This window comes from Euprymna scolopes, chromosome 21 (genome assembly GCF_053919585.1).
Source record: "Euprymna scolopes isolate OS-2025 chromosome 21, ASM5391958v1, whole genome shotgun sequence".
In the NCBI taxonomy this organism is placed as follows: domain Eukaryota; kingdom Metazoa; phylum Mollusca; class Cephalopoda; order Sepiida; family Sepiolidae; genus Euprymna; species Euprymna scolopes.
Window position 1 is genome coordinate 43,936,217 of NC_136502.1, and position 20,595 is coordinate 43,956,811.

The window sequence follows — 20,595 nt, forward strand, 5'->3', positions numbered from 1 at the left end:
TGCGATCGAAACTAGACTATGGCAGCTTCATTTACGGTGCCACCAGAAAGTCTTATATAAAGATATTGGACACCGTTCAACATCAGGGCCTCAGGCTTGTGCTGGGAGCCTTCCGAACTTCCCCCATCGATAGTCTCTATACCAACGAACCCCCATTATCAATTCGATGCGACAAACTAGCCTTGCAATACTTGACCAAAATTCTCTCTCGCCCAGATAATCCTGCTTACGACTGCATTGCAAACTCACTAGATTACTCACTCTATGATAGGAAAAAATCACAACCAACAAATCCAACCCATAACTGTACTTTCAATCCAAATTACCAAAATCTATATGACCAAAAAGTAAAAGCTATAAAACCTTTTGGGCTCCGTACAAAACCACTAGTAGAAGATGCAGGTATCACAATCACCAACATCCATGTCAACCAACGAAGCCTTCCACCCTGGCTACTAAAACAACCTGAAATTATCTTTGAATTAAATAACCTCCCAAAACATTAAACCCATCCACTAACCTATCAAGAAAAACTCCTTATAATTCAGGAAAAATACCCAAACCATCAGCACATATACACAGATGGGTCCAAAGACAGCAACAAAACCGGATGCGGAGTCGTATCCACTAACATTAGCTTACAGAAGCGACTACCAGACCATGCCTCAATTTTTAGTGCCGAAGCTACAGACTTAGATATGGCACTAGACCTCATTACTGACCTCACCCACAACAAATTTATAATTTTTTCAGACTCCCTATTGGTACTCTAATCCTTAAAGAATAAAAATTTAAATAACCCGCTACTCATCAAACTGCTACAAAAAATACACACTCTTTCACAAAACAAAAAATATCAAATTCTGCTGGATCCCCAGTCATTCTGGAATTCAGAGCAATGAAAAAGCTGACATAGCTGCCAAAAACGCTTTAAAACTCAATAAAAGCAATATAAATATTCCACATTCTGACTACAAACAACAAATAAATAATCTCATTATGAAGAAATGGCAAGAAAAGATCTCTGGTCCATTGATAATGGTTGGGATAGAACGCACGCTTCTGTTCAGGATCCTATTTGCTATTTGCCAAAACTGGTAGGAACCAAGCCACTGCTCAGCTACTTTGGATTTAACAGATTAGCATATAGCTCCCTTGCATTTTTTATTACTCTTTTACAGTGGTTGCTGGCGTTCCTGAAAGCAGCTTTAGTCTCAGTGCATTTATTATGTTGGTAGCTATGGAAAAGTGATTTGTGTGTGCGATGGCAGTAGCACATTCTGGGGAGAACCCTGGCTGGCTGTTAGGTTTTTGTTGGAATTTTTTGGATGGTATGAATCGGTCTATGCTTACAATTAACCATTCGGTCAGGTCTGATACGATAGAGGACACATCCTTTTTAAACATGGAATGGAGAGTTAGATCAGATATGAATGTACGGAAGCTATCCCAGTCAGTCAAAGAGTATCGGTATACAGTACGGTGGAGAGGTACGTCTGAAGGCTTATTACATTTCATTTTTATCTTAACTGATACAACGGAGTGGTCGGAGGATCCCAGAAGAGATAGAACGGAACATGAACATAGCTCAGGGGAAGTTGAGAGAAAAAGGTCTAGAAGGCTTGCGTACTGACTGGTAGTATTGGGCACACGGGTGGGCTCGTGAACAATCTGAGTGAGGTCATAGGCAATAGCAAAATCATAACAGAACCTCCCTCATCGTCAGTCTTATTTGAGTGAGTCAGTCATTCCACGTTATGGACATTGAAGTCACCGCAAATGTGAATGTTAACCGAGGGATGAGCAGACAGGATGTGGTCAATTTTCTCAGATATACTCTTAAAGATAGTAACTCCGCTGTTGCGGGAGCGATAGAGGGCAAATATAAATGCGGTGGTGTAAGCAAGTGCAGCCTGGAAGCACGTATAAGGTAAATTAAGGTCTTGTCTGGAAATATCCCTGCCACATGGGAAGCCATCTTTAATGTAGGCACATATTCCATGCCCATGGCGATATTGGGGGTCAGATTTAGATGTTAAGTTAGAGTATCCTTTAATTATGAAATCATCTAGAGTGGTGGTTGGCCCTATTCCAGTTTTGCTTAGAAAGAGTATGTCCGGTTTTGTCTCCTGTAATTAGGTTTCAACCCCTGGAAGGTTGGAACGTAGACCTCTGATGTTGGAGAAGGAGACATGGTAGTAGGGGTCTATGTTGGAGGATGGGGTTTTAGGTTTATTCGTGTTTTTTTTTTTTTTGAGATATTTCATGTTGAAGATTTTGTGATTGTGAACAGGTTAGCATACTTGGTTAGAGCAGGACAGAGAGGGAAAGTAGGAGAGAAAAGACAGGAAATTTATTTTTTTAAATTTTTTTTTTTTTTTGCAGCTCTTGATAAGGTAAAGCCGTAACAATTACCCACTAGTATGGCATCGAGAGGCCCTACCAGAGACTACTGCATGGTCCAGAATCCATTCACCAAATGGCAATACAGCAGCCCCAGTACTTTGCACCTGCTGATAGGACAGCCTCCTTAGTGGTTAATCCAAAGTTCGGGTCCCTGACTATCAGGCGGATAACGTCAGCCCAGATGAAACGTTTACCTCCAGCACCCTTACTAGTGACATAGCCACAAGGATAGACATAGAAACAGAAAATTTCCGACATCTCAGACTACTGTTCACGAAATACTACCGACCTGGAAAGCAGCATTTTCTTCACCCTTTGTCAGAAACATCACTCATTGGAAATGAGGACTGAGGGGCAAAAAAAGAGAAGCTAGAGTTACTGGAGCTGCCGATAACACTTCCACTGCATTATCTACTCTCCATTAAAAAAACAAAAAAAAAAGGGGGGTAAGAGGGACTTATTAATATCTACTTTATAAGTCCGTTTCTCCATATTTTTACATATAAATGAATGAGAAATATATTTTCAGAATCCTTAGACAGGCAACATGAATTGGAATAAGTAGATAAATGATGTTGCTAAGTTTGTGGCAAAGAATGTAGGCTCCTTCTACCAAGCTAGAAAACCTTTCACATTTGCCAATATCCTATATCTCTACAAAGCCACCATTTACCCATGCGTGGAGTGTTGTTGCTATAGCCTGACTGGTTCACCAACCATCTTCTCCCTCTTGAACAGGTCCAAAATAGAGTCTCTAATAGGACTCCACACTGTCTACTAATCTCAAATCTCTGTCCTATCACTGCAATGCTGTATCCCAATGTTTGTTTTACAAATATTTTAATGGAATGTGCTCCAGTGAACTTGCTGCTTTTGTACCTACCCCATCTCTCATTTGTATGATCATTTCAAAACAAAAAAGGTTTTCTTTTCCATTTGGTAGAGAGACTAGCATATTAAAATAATGTGCAAACTTGAAAATGTCCAGTTTTTTTTTTTTTTTTTTTTTTGCAAAGGTTTTATATTTATTCTTTTTTTCTTTTTTCACACAAACAACACATTTTTTGATAAAGAGCAGAGGACCACTCGAAGTATTAAAATTTAAATTATGCTAATATCTATAGTTTTACATGCTTTTATATTTTCCATAAGACTTTTTCTTTTTTTTTTGGTCAAATGTGAAGAAATTATTTTTAGCTGAGCGATACAGGAGGCAGGGAGGGAATCCCAAATAAAATCAGTTTGAAGAAAGAAGCTGTCAGTAGAAAATCTTTTGAGCATCTAATGACCTCTACAGAAGGAGTGAGATTTTGCTTCTAATCCAGTTTGTGGGGGATTTTTTTATATTAACATCTACTATCTTATCCATTCTCTGTATATTTAAGCCGCGTTCAATTTAATGAAATTAATTTATAAATAAGATCCATAGTATGAACATAGAATAAGGGAAAAAGTGAAATATTTCTAGTATGTTTTCGCTTATCATTTAATTTCTTCTGAAAACTCATTTTCTTTTCAATAAACTTCCTCACACACACACATATGTCAATGCTCTATCTTGAATATTGAGCTTTTTCATTTAGGATTGTCAAATAAATATTAATATTTATACTTGCTTTAAGTTTAAAGAATTTATATATTAAACTTGAAAATTTCTTTTGAATTTGTGTGTGTGTGTATATATATATATATATATATATATATATATATATATATATATATAAGCATAACAGTATAGCTACATTCCAGGATCCAAGTATTTAGTTTTCATACAAAACAGCGCCTTCAGTTACAATTTCAGTACAAGTTTTGCAGATCTGTTTGACTATGCAGAAACAATCAATTATTATTATGTCAGTACTGACTCTTCCGTGCATATACTCCTCAGAAAAATAGAAATTCTTTGCTTAGAAAGAAAAGAATGCATAATATACTGTCGGAAAAAAAAAAGAAAAAGCTTCAGTGACAATATGCCTTGTTCGGGGCATATAAAAATAAAACAAGATTGATGAAAATAAATAGGGGTTACAATTACACAGCACCAGAGACAAAGCATGATTGTATATAATTTACTGAACAGACTAGTGCAAACCAAAAAATCCTGGTCACGCACCAAATCATGTTTGTTTCATACTAATTAGTTTTATTAATTATTCTTTTGTTGCTAAACATTTAGTTCATTATAAGTAAACAATGTTGTTTTTATTATTATCAGGTTGTATGGAAACGAGGTGGACAAGTCTCGCCAAATGACCTCAAAACTTGGCCTTGGTATCGCAGTTTTCCAGGGTCTCTCTAATATTGCACTTAATGGTAAGAAGAATTTATAAAGTATATCTTTTGATGCCATCATATTATTTTGTGTTAGAAGAATAGGAGGCATACTATCTAATTCCTTTTCAGAACATGAAAATTACAATGTTACATAAAACTTGATTATTTTTTATTACCAAATGCAAGGTCATTTTAAGCTATTTGCTGTGGTGTGTATGGTTAGAGTACTTGGAAAAATCAATTGTAAAAGTGGCCTTCTGAAGGTTGAAGGTTCAATTCTTAGTGTGGGTGACTGAAAAATACAATTGCAAATTACTTAGGACCTCTATTCAGTTATGGCTGATGGAACAATAGTATGCTACCCCTGTGAAGTAAGTAAAGGGTTCCGTTCGAAATTCCGTCCAAAATTCCGTTCAAATTCTCAAATTCGACAAGATACACCTGAAGAAGGTCAGCAGTTATATTGACTGAAACATTGTGAAAATGACACTCAAGATGAGAACAGTAGTCCGCTAAATGCAAATAATACGAATAATCAATCCTCATCTCAAAAATTCAGGAATGTAATTTTTTTTCATGTGATTATCATAAATATCTATTAAGAAAATTCTTTAGAAATCCATTAACAAAATTTTACTGAAAAAATCTGTTCTCGCCAACTCAGCCACAGTTTGTAAACAAAGATGGCAATATAATTTATCTGCATATATGAAAGTATTTGTAAAAGTGAAAACATAAATGCTTGATAATGAATATGTAATAAATAATTAAATCTAAACTATGTTTGTTTGGTATTTTATTTTGTTTTTCAGCATTCTTTAAATCAATAAATTATCAAAAAGTTTTGTGGTTCTTTTTATAAAATACTGGCTCCTTCGAGATTTTTTTTTCTTAGTTTTAAGAATTAAATACTCGACCTCAAGTGAACTCTTATGTAAAATTTACCAGGGAAGACAAATTCAAATGCTCCCGAATCTGGAAATATTCTCCTAATCTAAAAGATTTATTAGGCTCTGAGCCGCCTCTAGAATTTCAAATATACCCTGTTTTGATAAAATTAAAATCGTATGTATTAGTGATGGGACGATTCCAATATTTTTCCCGATTCCGATACAATTACCGATTCCGCACTAAATTTACGATTCCCATACAATCACAGATTCCGATTCTGATTCTTTATAAATCTCTAATTATTTAACTATAAGATTATTTTCCCTGATTTCCGTAAAAAAAAACCCTGTTAACTATGCAGATATTTTCCTAAACGTCAAAATACATTTGTAGAGGATGATCTATTGATTTTTGCTTCACTGATATTTTAAAATCAATAAACATTTATTATTTTATCATTATTACTAGCAATGGAAGGTTTTACTTTAATAAAAATAAAATAAAAAAAAGACAATTAAAAGAATCGTTTTGGCATCAGAAAATAGGCATCAATTTTTCCAATACCGATTCCGATACCTCCAAATCTTCCGATTTTTTTGATTCCTGATTCCGATTAAGCGTCCCAACACTAGTATGTATAAATTTCCTCTGTTGAAAACAATAGAAGTAGTCCCAAATATCTATGACTCCAACTGATGATATATAGGACAACTCCTCACTTAAAACTCAAGATATGTACGTTCAATTATAATAAAATTTAAACCATATGTATAAGACACTAATTTAGAGAGTTTTCCAACGTTTTAGCTTCTAACAAAATCAGAAAGGGGGTGGGGTGTAGTAAAAACAAAGTCATATGGTGTTATGTGCAGAGTGAACAAGTACAGAATAGTAAATTCTCATTCAATCCTGGCCAACGTCGGGTCATCCTGCTAGTATACTATATTTCATTTTCTTTTTTCCTCGCTCTAACATTACACAAATAGCAAATACTGCTTTTTTCGTTTGTTGTTTTGGGTTTTTTGTTTATTTCGATCAGTATTGTTTGTTTTTTTATTTCGATCAGTATTGTTTGTTTGTTTTTTTTATTTCGATCAGTATTGTTTGTTTTTTTTATTTCGATCAGTATTGTTTGTTTTTTTTATTTCGATCAGTATTTGTTTTTTTTATTTCAATCAGTAATATTTGTTTTTTTTATTTCGATCAGTATTATTTGTTTTTTTTATTTCGATCAGTAATATTTGTTTTTTTTTATTTCGATCAGTATTATTTGTTTTTTTTTATTTCGATCAGTATTGTTTGTTTGTTTTTTTTATTTCGATCAGTATTGTTTGTTTTTTTTATTTCGATCAGTATTGTTTGTTTTTTTTATTTCGATCAGTATTATTTGTTTTTTTTATTTCAATCAGTAATATTTGTTTTTTTTATTTCGATCAGTATTATTTGTTTTTTTTATTTCGATCAGTATTGTTTGTTTTTTTTATTTCGATCAGTATTGTTTGTTTTTTTATTTCGATCAGTATTGTTTGTTTTTTTTATTTCGATCAGTATTGTTTTTTTGTTTTTTTTCGATCAGTATTGTTTGTTTTTTTTATTTCGATCAGTATTGTTTGTTTTTTTTATTTCGATCAGTATTGTTTGTTTTTTTTATTTCGATCAGTATTGTTTGTTTTTTTTATTTCGATCAGTATTGTTTGTTTTTTTTATTTCGATCAGTATTGTTTGTTTTTTTTATTTCGATCAGTATTATTTGTTTTTTTTATTTCAATCAGTAATATTTGTTTTTTTTATTTCGATCAGTATTATTTGTTTTTTTTATTTCAATCAGTAATATTTGTTTTTTTTATTTCGATCAGTATTATTTGTTTTTTTTATTTCGATCAGTATTGTTTGTTTTTTTTATTTCGATCAGTATTGTTTGTTTTTTTATTTTGATCAGTATTGTTTGTTTTTTTTATTTCGATCAGTATTGTTTGTTTTTTTTATTTCGATCAGTATTGTTTGTTTTTTTATTTCGATCAGTATTATTTGTTTTTTTTATTTCAATCAGTAATATTTGTTTTTTTTATTTCGATCAGTATTATTTGTTTTTTTTATTTCGATCAGTATTGTTTGTTTTTTTTATTTCGATCAGTATTGTTTGTTTTTTTATTTCGATCAGTATTGTTTGTTTTTTTTATTTCGATCAGTATTGTTTTTTTGTTTTTTTTCGATCAGTATTGTTTGTTTTTTTTATTTCGATCAGTATTGTTTGTTTTTTTTATTTCGATCAGTATTGTTTGTTTTTTTTATTTCGATCAGTATTGTTTGTTTTTTTTAATACGATCAGTATTGTTTGTTTTTTTTATTTCGATCAGTATTGTTTTTTTTTTTTATTTCGATCAGTATTATTTGTTTTTTTTATTTCAATCAGTAATATTTGTTTTTTTTATTTCGATCAGTATTATTTGTTTTTTTTATTTCAATCAGTAATATTTGTTTTTTTTATTTCGATCAGTATTATTTGTTTTTTTTATTTCGATCAGTATTGTTTGTTTTTTTTATTTCGATCAGTATTGTTTGTTTTTTTATTTTGATCAGTATTGTTTGTTTTTTTTATTTCGATCAGTATTGTTTGTTTTTTTTATTTCGATCAGTATTGTTGGAGGGTTGTTATAATTCTACAACATGTTTTTTTATATTAACACAAAAAAGTAAATCTTTTTGAAAATAAAGTTTAATGATCAAACATTTCTTTTGTCCACATGAATGGAAAAATGAAGTGAAACAAATAAATTAAATAAGGCTGATTAATGGTTTAGGTTGACTAATGACTTGGTTTCGGGGGAAAATAATTGCAACACTTATTCTTAATTATTTTATTTTTTTCTGAATAATTGAAGAATTTTTTTGCAAAAAATTAAATAATTATTCCAGAAGTGTAAGCCATGTTTAGTTTCAGAAACGTTTCAGATGGTTCGTTGTTCTAAACAAGTCTTGAGAGGTGACTGGTTTGCAGTAGACAGAACAGTTTCCGATAGTTTGTTGTTACACACAAGTCCTGAGAGGTGACTTGTTTGCAGTAGACAGTTCCACAGAGCAAAATATTCTTACCGTGTCGAGATGGAAAAAAACATGTGAAATTACTCCAGAAAAGGTTTAATATTTATGAAGCAATTCTGGTTTCTGATTGGTTGGTAGCAGAACGTGAATTTTATTCGTCAGTTCCTTGCAGCATCGTTTATAAATAGAATCGTCCGACTGTGTGGGATCATACCCCATTGCACGTCCAAAATATTGCAACAATTATTTTGTTTCATTTACCAGTACCAGTTTGGTGTTTTCATTTCTTAAATCAACTTTGAGACGAACTACTTTTTTTACGGTGATTCGGTCTGAGTAAGCCTTTAGTCAATCTTACGAAATATTATTACATTTTGCGTCAAAACTTGTTGAAAAACATATTTTATGATCAAACATTTGTTTTGTCCAGGTGTCATACTCGGAGTGTTATTTACTGGTGGTTACATGATGTCATGCAAACAACTCACGCCTGGTGATTTGATGTCATTCCTCGTGGCCACGCAAACAATTGAAAGGTTAGCTTTGTTTGTTGCATGTTGCTTTAACAGTAATCAATAGATTTTGGATGTTGGGAATCGATCTTAGTTTGAATAATTGAGATGAAGAGATTTTAGGTTTATGCTACAATTTTGTAAAAGAATTTATTTAAAAAAAAAAAATAAACTAATGATAGGAAATCCATTAAGAATTTAAGATGACTGCAAATTTGATTTTAATAAATTTTAATTTAATAAATTTTATTTATTAAAATAGAAATAAAAAAATTTTTTCAATTTTATTTTAATAAATAGAAATTTTTATTAAAATCAGTTTAACACTCGTCTATTTTTTTTTTTTAACCATTAAATTTTAAATTCTTAATATTGAGTGCTTTTCAAACGGATTTGCCATCATTATTGACTCATGCGTTTGACCAAATGTTAACACTGTTACCAGACATTTAAATATCATTTAACCTCAACTTCAAACCTCTGCAGACGTGCCGGATGTTGCCTCCACCATAATGCATAAGAAGAAGAAAAATAAAAATATTTCCTGAAGAAGAATATCTTATCATTCGAAAATTTGAAAAATAAATTTTAATTTAATTTTAATAAGTAGAAATTTTTATTAAAATCAATTTTGCACTCGTCTTTTCTTTCAAGCGTTAAATTTTAAATTCTAAATAAACTAAATTAACGCTTTTTTTACACTTCTCCTAAAAATATAAATCTAGAATGGTGACAGGTAACAAAAACAGATTAAAAATTATTTACTTACTGTTTGTCAGAGCAAGGTTGCACACATCCTCACAGACTGTCTCCTAAGCGAGGCATGCTCCGATGCTGACCTGAGGGATGCCTCGGACACTGCCTGATGTTGAACTTGAAGATGGAGTGAAATACTACAATGATGATAAGAGTAAGGTTACTATAATGAATTTGACCCTGTTTAAAGTGGGAAACAGCAAAACCCTCATAAACAAAAGGCTTGATACCCTGATGAAAATCATAATCCCAGAGGAGACAATAATAAATATATAGATATCTATATATGTTCAAGCACGTCTGATTGAACACGACAGAGTTATTCTTTATTCTGATAAGAAAATTGAAATTAAAAATACTTCGCCCCTACCTATCCTGCACCCACCTTTTATCACCAATAAAAAAAAAAAAAAAGCTATAAATGCACCAAGCCTCAAAGAAAAGGAAATTGCCAACAACATTTGCTTCTGATGATGATCGTTTGAACTGCTAGAAAATGCTTAAGATGAATATGGCCAAACAACAACTTTTGGACACCATAATATACAACATGCTGATTGAAATGAAAAAGACTGCTCAGCGAATTGAAAAGATATCCCAAAAAATAAGAAAAAAAGAATAACTTTGTCGTGTTCAATCAGACGTGCTTGAATAATGACTTGCTGCCAAAATACACAAATCTCTCTCTCTCTCTCTCTCTCTCTATATATATATATATATATATATATATATATATATATATATATATATATATATATATATATAAAATCCCCGAAATAGTATTTCATGGTAAACAACTGATGATCCCTTAAAAAATATTACTGGTACTTTAGTGAATTCGAGAGAGCAAGTTGATGCAGTGATTGCAGGTGATTGAATGACTTACTGACTAAATAGTTTTCTAACGAATGAAAAAAAAAAATTTTCTTTTTTTTTTTTTTGTATAGTTTTAAAGGTTAAAATCTTCCAAGACTATGAGTCACGAAACGACAGAACACATGCTCATAAATAATTATATTAAAAATAAACATATGACATAGGTGGGCATCACATTGATGAAGGGAAAAAGTATTCCCATCTAGCATTTAGGTAAAATGTTTTTCTGTATGAATAGCTAAATTCGTTTTTGTTTGAGTATCGCAATCAAGAAAAACAAATAAATGACATAAGGGCTTATAGTGTGGTCTATATTTAGTTTAATTCAATTTTATGAAAAAGGGGTAAAAGGTGGGTGGCAGCCTTGTGTGAAAATTTAGATACTTTTGATTTTTTGTGAAATTTTAACAATAGGTATTTTAGGCATCAATTAATAAATAGTCAACAAATTTTAGTTTCTTTGGGGCATTTTAAAGGGATTTTACGGGGCATAATATGGGCACACTCTCCCAATTTGAAAAGTCAAATTTTTATATTTGTATTGAATTTTATCCATTAATTGAGCTATTTTCACTGAATTTCAATGTATGAGGTGTCTTAAATAAGTTTCCAGAATTTTTTTTTGTACAGGCATTTAAAATTTTCATAAACTCTTGAAAATTCAGTATACTATTGCTATAGATCTTATGAGATAACTGACCAATTTTAATGATTTCAGGTTCAAATGAACAGCTACAGCAGGAATTGGGATACACCCTACTAAAACCTGATTGTCACAGCTTTGGTGAATATCAAAAATGTTATCTGGACATGAGGACATTTTAGAAAAAAGATATGCAATAAAATTCTGTTTTAAATTTGAAAAACTGCAACAGAAATGTATGAACTGCTTCAGATTGCTTTTGGACCATCTTGCATGAATTAAGCATCAGTTTTTGAGTGGCATAAGAGAGTCAAGGAAGGCAGGGAGTCAGTGAGGGATGATAAGAGGTGTGGAAGGAGTAAGGCAGTCAGACTACCATAGTTGATTGGCCAAATAAAGAATTTCATGGATAAGGACCGTTGTGTGTCTATAGAGGCAATAAGTGCACAGTTTGATGTCAGTGTGGGAACTGTACACACAATTATTCATGAAGAACTGAAGATGTGGGAGATTTGCGCAAAGTTTATCTCAAGGGTGCTTAGAGAAGATCAGATTATTTGACAAAGATACCCTCCCTATAGTCAAAACCTTGCTCCCTGTGACTTTTGGTCATTCCCTAATCTCAAGGAAAACCTTGGAAGCTGTTGTTATGAGACAATTGAGGAGATGAAAGAGGCTGTGATGAGAGTCATTGACATGCTCATACAAGCGGACTTCCATGGGTCTTCTAGAAGTTGTTGGAATGGTACAAGTGCATTGCAGCCGAAGAAGATTACTTCGAAAGTGACTACAGTTTCATGTGTATACTATCAATAAAAGTGCCCATACAAAAAAGTCTGGAAACTTATTAAATGCACATTTTTTTAAGTTTGAGTATATTTATATCTTGATTTTAATCTTTATAACAAATCATAAAAATTATGCAAAACTTATTAATTTTACCTGTTCTAATGCGGCATTCTTCTAATTTATAAAACTCGCTATGTCTCCATTTTTTCAAATTGCATCGTGTCTGAGACGCAAGGTCTAATGATTGCATTTTTTGTAGACCATTGTTTTCTGAAGTTTTAGCATGTAAAAATAGCTTCTAAGGGGTCAAAATGGAAAAAATTTTAACATGCCAAGCATAAGGCAACTAAACGTGTTATTTGTACGCATGTACAAATATACATTTATACATTAAAGTCAGTTCATTCTTATCTATTTCTTATCTATTTGACAATAGCATAAATGGTAACAACTAAGGCTGTAGTGCTTTGTGTTTTTGTTTTGATTCTAGCTGATAGCACCCGAGTCTTTTTTTAAAAATTTTTATTTCATCAAGAGTTGCCAACCTGATAGATCCTAAACTGTCATCAAAGCTTCAACCTCTGTTCCATTGACAAAATGTTGCATCCTTCTGCCTGTTCTACAAGTATTTTAATGGTGAATGCTCCGATGAACCCCCTCGATGTAAATACCCTCAACAAACCTGACAAGCAGCAAAATCCCACCCCTACACAGTAGAAATCCCTGGATGTGAGAAAGCCTTCTACTCTAATAGTTTCTTCCCCAGAACTGCTAGACTTTGGAACTTCTGGGTTCCTGTTTTCCCAACTGTACTGTACTGACATGCAGAAGTTCAAGTGTAATGTGAACGGACATCTCGCTGCTCAATTCCCTACCTATCTCTGCAGCTTATGTCCCCGATAGTAGCCCCCTTCATCAAAGTGGCACTGTGCCTTGTTTAGGGTGAAAATAGAATAAAAAAAAAATTTTTTTTTAAATATATATATTGGGTACAATATAATAATAAATTTTTTTTTTTTTTAAATATATATTGGGTACAATATAATAATTTTTTTTTTAAATATATATAGTGGGTACAATATAATAAATTTAAAAAATATATATATATATTGGGTACAATATAATAATTTTTTTTTTAAATATATATATTGGGTACAATATAATAAAAAAAATTTTTTAAATATATATATTGGGTACAATATAATAAATTTAAAAAAAATATATATATATTGGGTACAATATAATAAAAAATTTTTTAAAAAATATATATATTGGGTACAATATAATAATAATTTTTTTTTTTTTTTAAATATATATTGGGTACAATATAATAATTTTTTTTTTAAATATATATATTGGGTACAATATAATAAATTTAAAAAAAAAATATATATATTGGGTACAATATAATAATAATTTTTTTTTTTTTTAAATATATATTGGGTACAATATAATAATTTTTTTTTAAATATATATATTGGGTACAATATAATAAATTTAAAAAATATATATATATATTGGGTACAATATAATAAAAAAATTTTTTAAAAATATATATATTGGGTACAATATAATAATAATTTTTTTTTTTTTTAAATATATATTGGGTACAATATAATAATTTTTTTTTTAAATATATATATTGGGTACAATATAATAAATTTAAAAAAAAAATATATATATTGGGTACAATATAATAAATTTAAAAAAAATATATATATATTGGGTACAATATAATAAATTAAAAAAAAATATATATATATTGGGTACAATATAATAAATTTTAAAAAAATATATATATATTGGGTACAATATAATAATTTTTTTAAAAAAATATATATATTGGGTACAATATAATAAATTTTTTAAAAAAATATAAATATTGGGTACAATATAATAAAAAAAATTTTTAAATATATATATTGGGTACAATATAATAATAAATTTTTTTTTAAAATATATATATATTGGGTACAATATAACATATAATGATCGATAGAGAATTGATTCTATAATAATAAATATGTAATCTGCATTAATTAAAATATCATATTTAAATGTATTTTGTGACCAGGCAACGCCGGACACATAGCTAGTATGTAATAATAGGAATAAATGTGATTTTTGTTTCATTTTTTTTTTTTTTTCCACAATTGATGTAAAGAATACAATGTAAAGTTTGATGACAATCTTATCAATAGCGACTGATCCAGAGCCGTTTCTTCTTATTGCAGATCACTAGCACACATGTCCTTGCTATTCGGCCAGGCTGTGAGAGGAATGAGTGCCGGTGCCAGAGTCTTTGAGGTAACCCTTTATTTATTTTCATAGACCAACGAGTGTCTTTTATTTGGGTTTCTTTGATTTTCTTAAATTGATCAACCCCCAAAATAAAAGGATGTAGCAAAATGGATATATTCAAAATTTTTATACTTAAAAAAAATTAATTATCCCCTTCTCCCTCCCTTGGAAACAGTGCCACCTGTTATCCTATTATAGCAACCTATGATGCTGTAGGGTAATATTCTGATGGCTATGCATTGGTTCACTTCAATCTTTATTTTTGCTAGATGTAATGTTGGAGAGGCCGAATCAAATCGGTCTGCTGCTCATGTCATACACTAGCATCTACTAGAGTTGAGATGATGAATTGGAATCAAGAATTGGAAAAATCAGGACTTTGGGGTATCGGAATCTGAAAAATTTGTGCCTATTTTCCGATTCCCAAAACAATTCTTTTAATTGTCTTTTTTATTTGCTTTTGTTTGAAGCAAAATTTTCCTATTTACAATGCCTCCCCATAGGACAGAGTTAGACACCAGGGTCGTTTTTTAATGTGGACAAAAGGGACAAAAATAAAAATTGTCTCAGTCGTGAAGGATTTCTCCTCCACTGACAGAGAACAAGAAATTGAAGTGCAGCATCTGAAGAACAGATACTACACTTTGAAGTATTTATTTGCTCCCCCACCGATTAAATTAGGCACAAGGCCGATTTTTAAAGTGAGGAGTGAAGGGGAAATGGGGACCAGCTCCCCAGGGAGTACGGGAGCTGGATAGTGGGTTGCCCCTACATTGACCAAGGTCTTATCTGTGGGGTCGCCCCCAGATAGGGTCTTTGCTTGCAGTATCTGCCGGAACAGATACTACACTTTGATCTCGGCCCGAAGGCCAAGTTGCAAAATTTTCCTCTGCTGATAGTGATGGTAAAATAATAAATATTTATTGATTTTAAATTAACAATAAAACTAAAACCCATACAAGTGTGTTTTTATGTTTGAGAAACATGCGTTTTTATAGTAATTGGAAATAAATAAATAATTATATTTAAATATTTAGAGTTTTATAAAGAATTGGAATCAGTAATTAGTACAGAATTGGTAATTGTATTGGAATCATCCCATCACTAATATCTACAAGTTCATCACCGACTGTACCATTCGATCAGATTCTTCAAAAAATCAAAACCTTGTTTCTCCTTTTTATTTTTTCCTTAATAGATATTAGAAGGCAATGACTGAGGGTCAGTCATAGTAATAACAAAAAAGATTACCAATACCAAAAAGTAATGTTTTTAAAGAACTAATGCTTTTCATGGTGTGGTGTTTTCTCTTGCTTTTAGTAGTAAAATTTCCTTCACTGAAATTTACTTCTAATTTTTATTCTAGTTATTTAACAGCAATGTATTCTAGATATAACTAATACTGAAATGCACAACTAACAAATTGTTAGGGCGAAACTTAGAAAGAGCTTTAATTCATATTTTTCTACATCTAAGAAACAAAATTTTGGAAAAATTGGATCACATCGTATCAGTCATTGTGATTGAAACATGGGGACCGGCTCAAGAAAGACTGAACACTATCATCATACATATGTTATATAATGGAAGCCGTAGCTTGAGGGTGAGAATGATTAATGGATTAGGGTTAAAAAGATTGACTTCAGTGAATAAATGAAAAGGAGGGAATCAAGTGAGTTCCAGAGGAAGGGATACAAGATGGTTACGTCAAAAAGTTGTTTGTTCCTGTTCGGAGGGAAGGTGAGGGGCGTGATCTTAACTAGTCATTCCCATGAAAGGGATATATTTGTTTGAAGTAACTGAGTAGATTTGGTTACAATATTTTTTTTATTTTTATTTTTTTGCATTTTCACCCCAAACAAAGCACTGCCACTTTGATGTAGGGGTCTACTATCTGGGACACAATTTGCAAGGATACTATATAGGGAGTTAAGCAGCAAGGTGTCTGTTTACATTACACTTGAACTTCTACATGTTAGTACAGTCAGGAAGCAGGGACCCAGAAGGGAATTCTAAAGTCTAATAGTTTCTTCCCTCTGACAGCTAGAGGCTTTCTGGCATCTGGGTATCTCTACTGTGTAGGGGCGGGGTTTTGCTGATTATTGGGTTTGTTGGGCATATTTAAATCAAGGAGTGACAAGAGCTTGTAGATCATCAGAGCACCTACCATTAAAATACTTGTAAAACAAAACAAATAATGTAGTAAGTCACTTTACTGAACGAGTGTTCGTGGTCAGAGCTGGTATATCCTCATAGGGCTTCGGCATACCTTTCAACATCTGTACCAAATGACTCTATCAGTTAGTATCTATGGCTTAACCAACCAATCATATTCTTGTAAGGAGGAATCTGAATGTACTCGTATGCATTACATCAGTAACTAAAGTCCTCTCTCTCTCTTTGGTGCAGTAATCCATATCTGAAAAGGTGCTTGTGTAGAATTTGAATGAAATGTAACTGGCTGCTCGACTTTGCTCAGAATATGCCGACTTTTGCCGAGCATCACCGATTATCAAAGCGTAACAACGCTACTTAAGAAAAATACTGAAAACATTTAAAAATAATAAAATCACCAGAAAAAAAAATAAAGAAACGACCTATTTTTGTTTTATTCTTCTAACAAATTTTTTTAAGTGAAAAAAAAAAATGTATTTTTCTTTTTTCAGACATTTTTTTGTCAAACAAAATTGAACGAAATTAATAAGAAAACCATTTTTTTTTGTGTGTGTGTTTTCATATTTTTTAACAAAGGTTTAAAAATAAAGCATTTTTTAATGTGTTTTTCATGTAATATTTTTTTTTGCAATTTTTAAAAAAATTTTAAATGTAAAGTGAATTTTTTTGTTGTTATTTTTTTCTTTTCCTGAATATTTATTTTTTATGTAAGGTGGGGGTTGGGCAACTGTTTTTTTTTTTGTTTTTTTTAATTAAATTAAGACAGCCGGGATATTCCCTTATGATTTTCTACAGTCGTATCAATACGATGTTAAAGTGGGGTGAGAAAAGACAGCAGATGTGGAAGAAACTTTGCCACCCAATCAGGTAGCTTTCCAATATATAGTTTTAGATAGAGACAAATAGATCATTACCAAATTTCTGTTTCCACATAAACTTGAAAAGATAACTGTCGAGAAGCTCTCAGTTGGTCCGTTGATTCCCTTCTCCCCCAATATTTTCCCCAGAGATTGTCTGCTCCTTTGCCGCACATTGATCAGCATCTTACGTCAGATTACAATGAAATCTGAGCGCATGTCATCATGTTCCGAGCAAAACCAAGCAGACAGTGAGTTACGTTTGGTTCAAATTCTGCACAAGTACCCTGAAAGTATATATCCCTCTTTGTAATTGTTCACTTTTTCTCATTAATAAATCCTACATTAGAAATGATCCTCGGCATGAAGTTGAGACAATGATGACAACGTTGGAGTGCCAATCAGTGTGCATAATCAATTTATACTTTAACTGGAATGACAGTTGAATAATGAATATGATGAGAGGATTGAAAAATGATTTATGAAATGAAAAAAAATTGATTACTTATGAGAACCTGTTATTTGTTGGCATTTAATTTTAACATGCATGTTGTAGTCTGTGGGGAAACAGTCTTGTAATAATGTGTTTATAAAGAGAGTAGAAACTGGACTTTGGGTTTACTTTCGGCAGCATTGTAACTCTCGCTTCACTTATTTTATCCTTTAGTTCTCACATTCCATGAACAATGTTTCTGACAAAGGAGAAAAAATTATAGTTTTCTTCTTCGGATCTATTCATATAGCACTTGTCATCGGCAAGTTTTTGACCTTGAAGTAATTGTTTTCTTTTGTTTTTTGATTTTTTTTATAGCTCATCACATCATGGATTGTCCGGAGTGATTTCTATTAAAAAAAAATGGGCAAAAAAAAATGGCATTCTGTTTAATTTTAATTTTTTTTAGTTGTTGCTTAGTTATACTGAGTTTTATGTTTACTGATAATATCTGTATTTTTATTTATTTTTTCTTCAGTTCATCAATACCAATCCCAGCATTCCACTGACTGGAGGTGATAAACTATCGATGGATTCTCTGCAAGGCGAAGTGTGTTTCAATCACGTCAACTTTGCATATCCAACTCGTAAAGAACAAGTAAGGTTCACAAACTTGTTATTCTAAATAAGCACAAATATTATTTTGCATTTGTTTATTCATATCTAAATGAATAAACACTAAAAACTTTTTTTTTTTTCAGTTATCTTTCTTATAGTACTATCTAAACAGGTTACTGTTATTTGAATCAACTAGCAAGGGTACCCAGCATTGCCCGGATGTGTGGAGGTGTAGTAAGGAACTGGGAGTGGGGGAGGTCAAAACAACAGTAGGCAGTTTGGGTGAAGGTGAAGAGGTGTTAAAAAAAAAAAAAAAAAAAAAGTGGTAGTAGGCAGGCAGGCTCGAACCCGTAACACGAAGGAGGGAGAAAAAATCAAAACATAAGAATAAGCGAAGTAAATATTTTTAAATATTAAATAAAAAAAAGTTAAAACGTAAAAAAATCGAAAAAAAAACTAACATAAGGCAAACGAACAATGTTAAATGTAAAAATCGGAAAAACAAAAAAAAAAAAGAAAGAAAACGAACGTTAAAACTTCTTTAAAAAATCTGAAAAATACCCCCCCCCCCCCAAAAAAAAAACACATGAAAAATGGCTTAAATAACCCTGTTTCAATATTAAAATTTAAAAAATCGAAAAAGCGGGGGGGGGGGGCGGAGTTGCCCGGGTGTTTTTCGGTGTGTGTGGTCAAGCGAGGGTGGGGGATGTTAATGAAAATCTAAGAATAAGCAAAGTAAAAAAAAAAAACAGAAAAACAAACGTTAAAAAATCTGAAAAACACATGAAAAATGGCTTAAATAACCCTGCTTCAATATTAAAATTAAAAAAATCGAAAAAAAAAAGAAGACATCTCACACCACGATTCAAACCCAAAACATTTAGATAATGAGGCCGCACTCTAAGCAACTGAGCTAAGACGACGTCCACGAAATTAGATCGTTTTTTAAAATCTTTAAACTAAATCAGGTTATGACGTCATTTGCGCATGCATAGAATCGAACCTGTCATGAGAGGACGGTTTTTGCTGACCCCCCCCCCTCTGTAGAAAACTGCTGATTTCAGGGTGAAGAAATTAACGTTTTTGGCCAATTTTTCAATATTTGTCGGGCGAAGGTTGGAAGTTTAAAATGATATCGATCTGGCAAAAATCCGTGACCTGTGTCGAAAGTTTTTGTGAGACATACAAACACACATACATACAAACACACATACATACATACAAACAAACAAACACACATTTTCGCTTTTATATATATATATATATATATATATACGACCTACAATGCGCTAAATGCAGTGCATCTTACATCGGAAGCACTACCAGATTGCTTCACCACCGCATTAAAGAGCACTTAAACACTACTGCTTCGTCATTCTATAAACATATTCGCACTTGCATTAATTCAGAACCGGATTTTCACATCAACATTCTTGCTTCTTCAAGAAACGTAGATCAACTTCGTATCCTCGAATCTTTAATTATTTCAAAAAATACTCCCACACTAAACAATAGACTGGAATTGAGCTCTGCTTTTATAATATAAGTTTAGAACATAAGAAAAACAATAAGTAAAATAATAATAAAAAAAAAAAAAAAAAAAAAAAAAAAAACCCTTGCTTGAATAGTCATCTCCCTTGATTCACAAACGCAACAAGTATTTCAAAAACCAACTGATTTATTTTAACGTTCTCCTAACGTCATTTTTTGTTCTATATTTTGCGGTATCACGTGGCAAACTCTGCGGCTGCTTTTCCAATTTCGAACACTCTTCCGCTGTCTTCGCTTGAAAAAGGACTAATAGGTCTGAAATATATTGAGATTTATAACACCATTGAATACAACAGAAAAAAAAATTACTGTTGTTTAGAGTTAAAATTTGTGTGAAAAAGAAAAAACAAACAACAAAAAAAAGAAATTTATTTCTTTTGTTTTCATTTAATTTTACTCTATATAAAAAAAAAAATCTCGCATTGTTCTTGGCTTTTAATTTTACCTTATAATTTTCTTCAACAATGCTTC

The 20,595-nt window shown here is 31.5% G+C and overlaps 1 protein-coding gene across 2 annotated transcripts in view; it reads left to right on the forward strand.

Moving 5' to 3' along the window:
- The window catches only part of LOC145242173 (mitochondrial potassium channel ATP-binding subunit-like), a 90,249-nt gene that overhangs the window by 33,028 nt on the left and 36,626 nt on the right, over nt 1–20,595 (forward strand). For both annotated transcript variants that reach the window (XM_080105161.1, XM_080105160.1), the window contains exons 8-11: nt 4,622–4,719; nt 9,044–9,149; nt 14,424–14,496; nt 18,494–18,613. In XM_080105161.1, the coding sequence (XP_079961287.1) occupies nt 4,622–4,719; nt 9,044–9,149; nt 14,424–14,496; nt 18,494–18,613 (397 nt within the window). The remainder of the gene's footprint in view (nt 1–4,621; nt 4,720–9,043; nt 9,150–14,423; nt 14,497–18,493; nt 18,614–20,595) is intronic.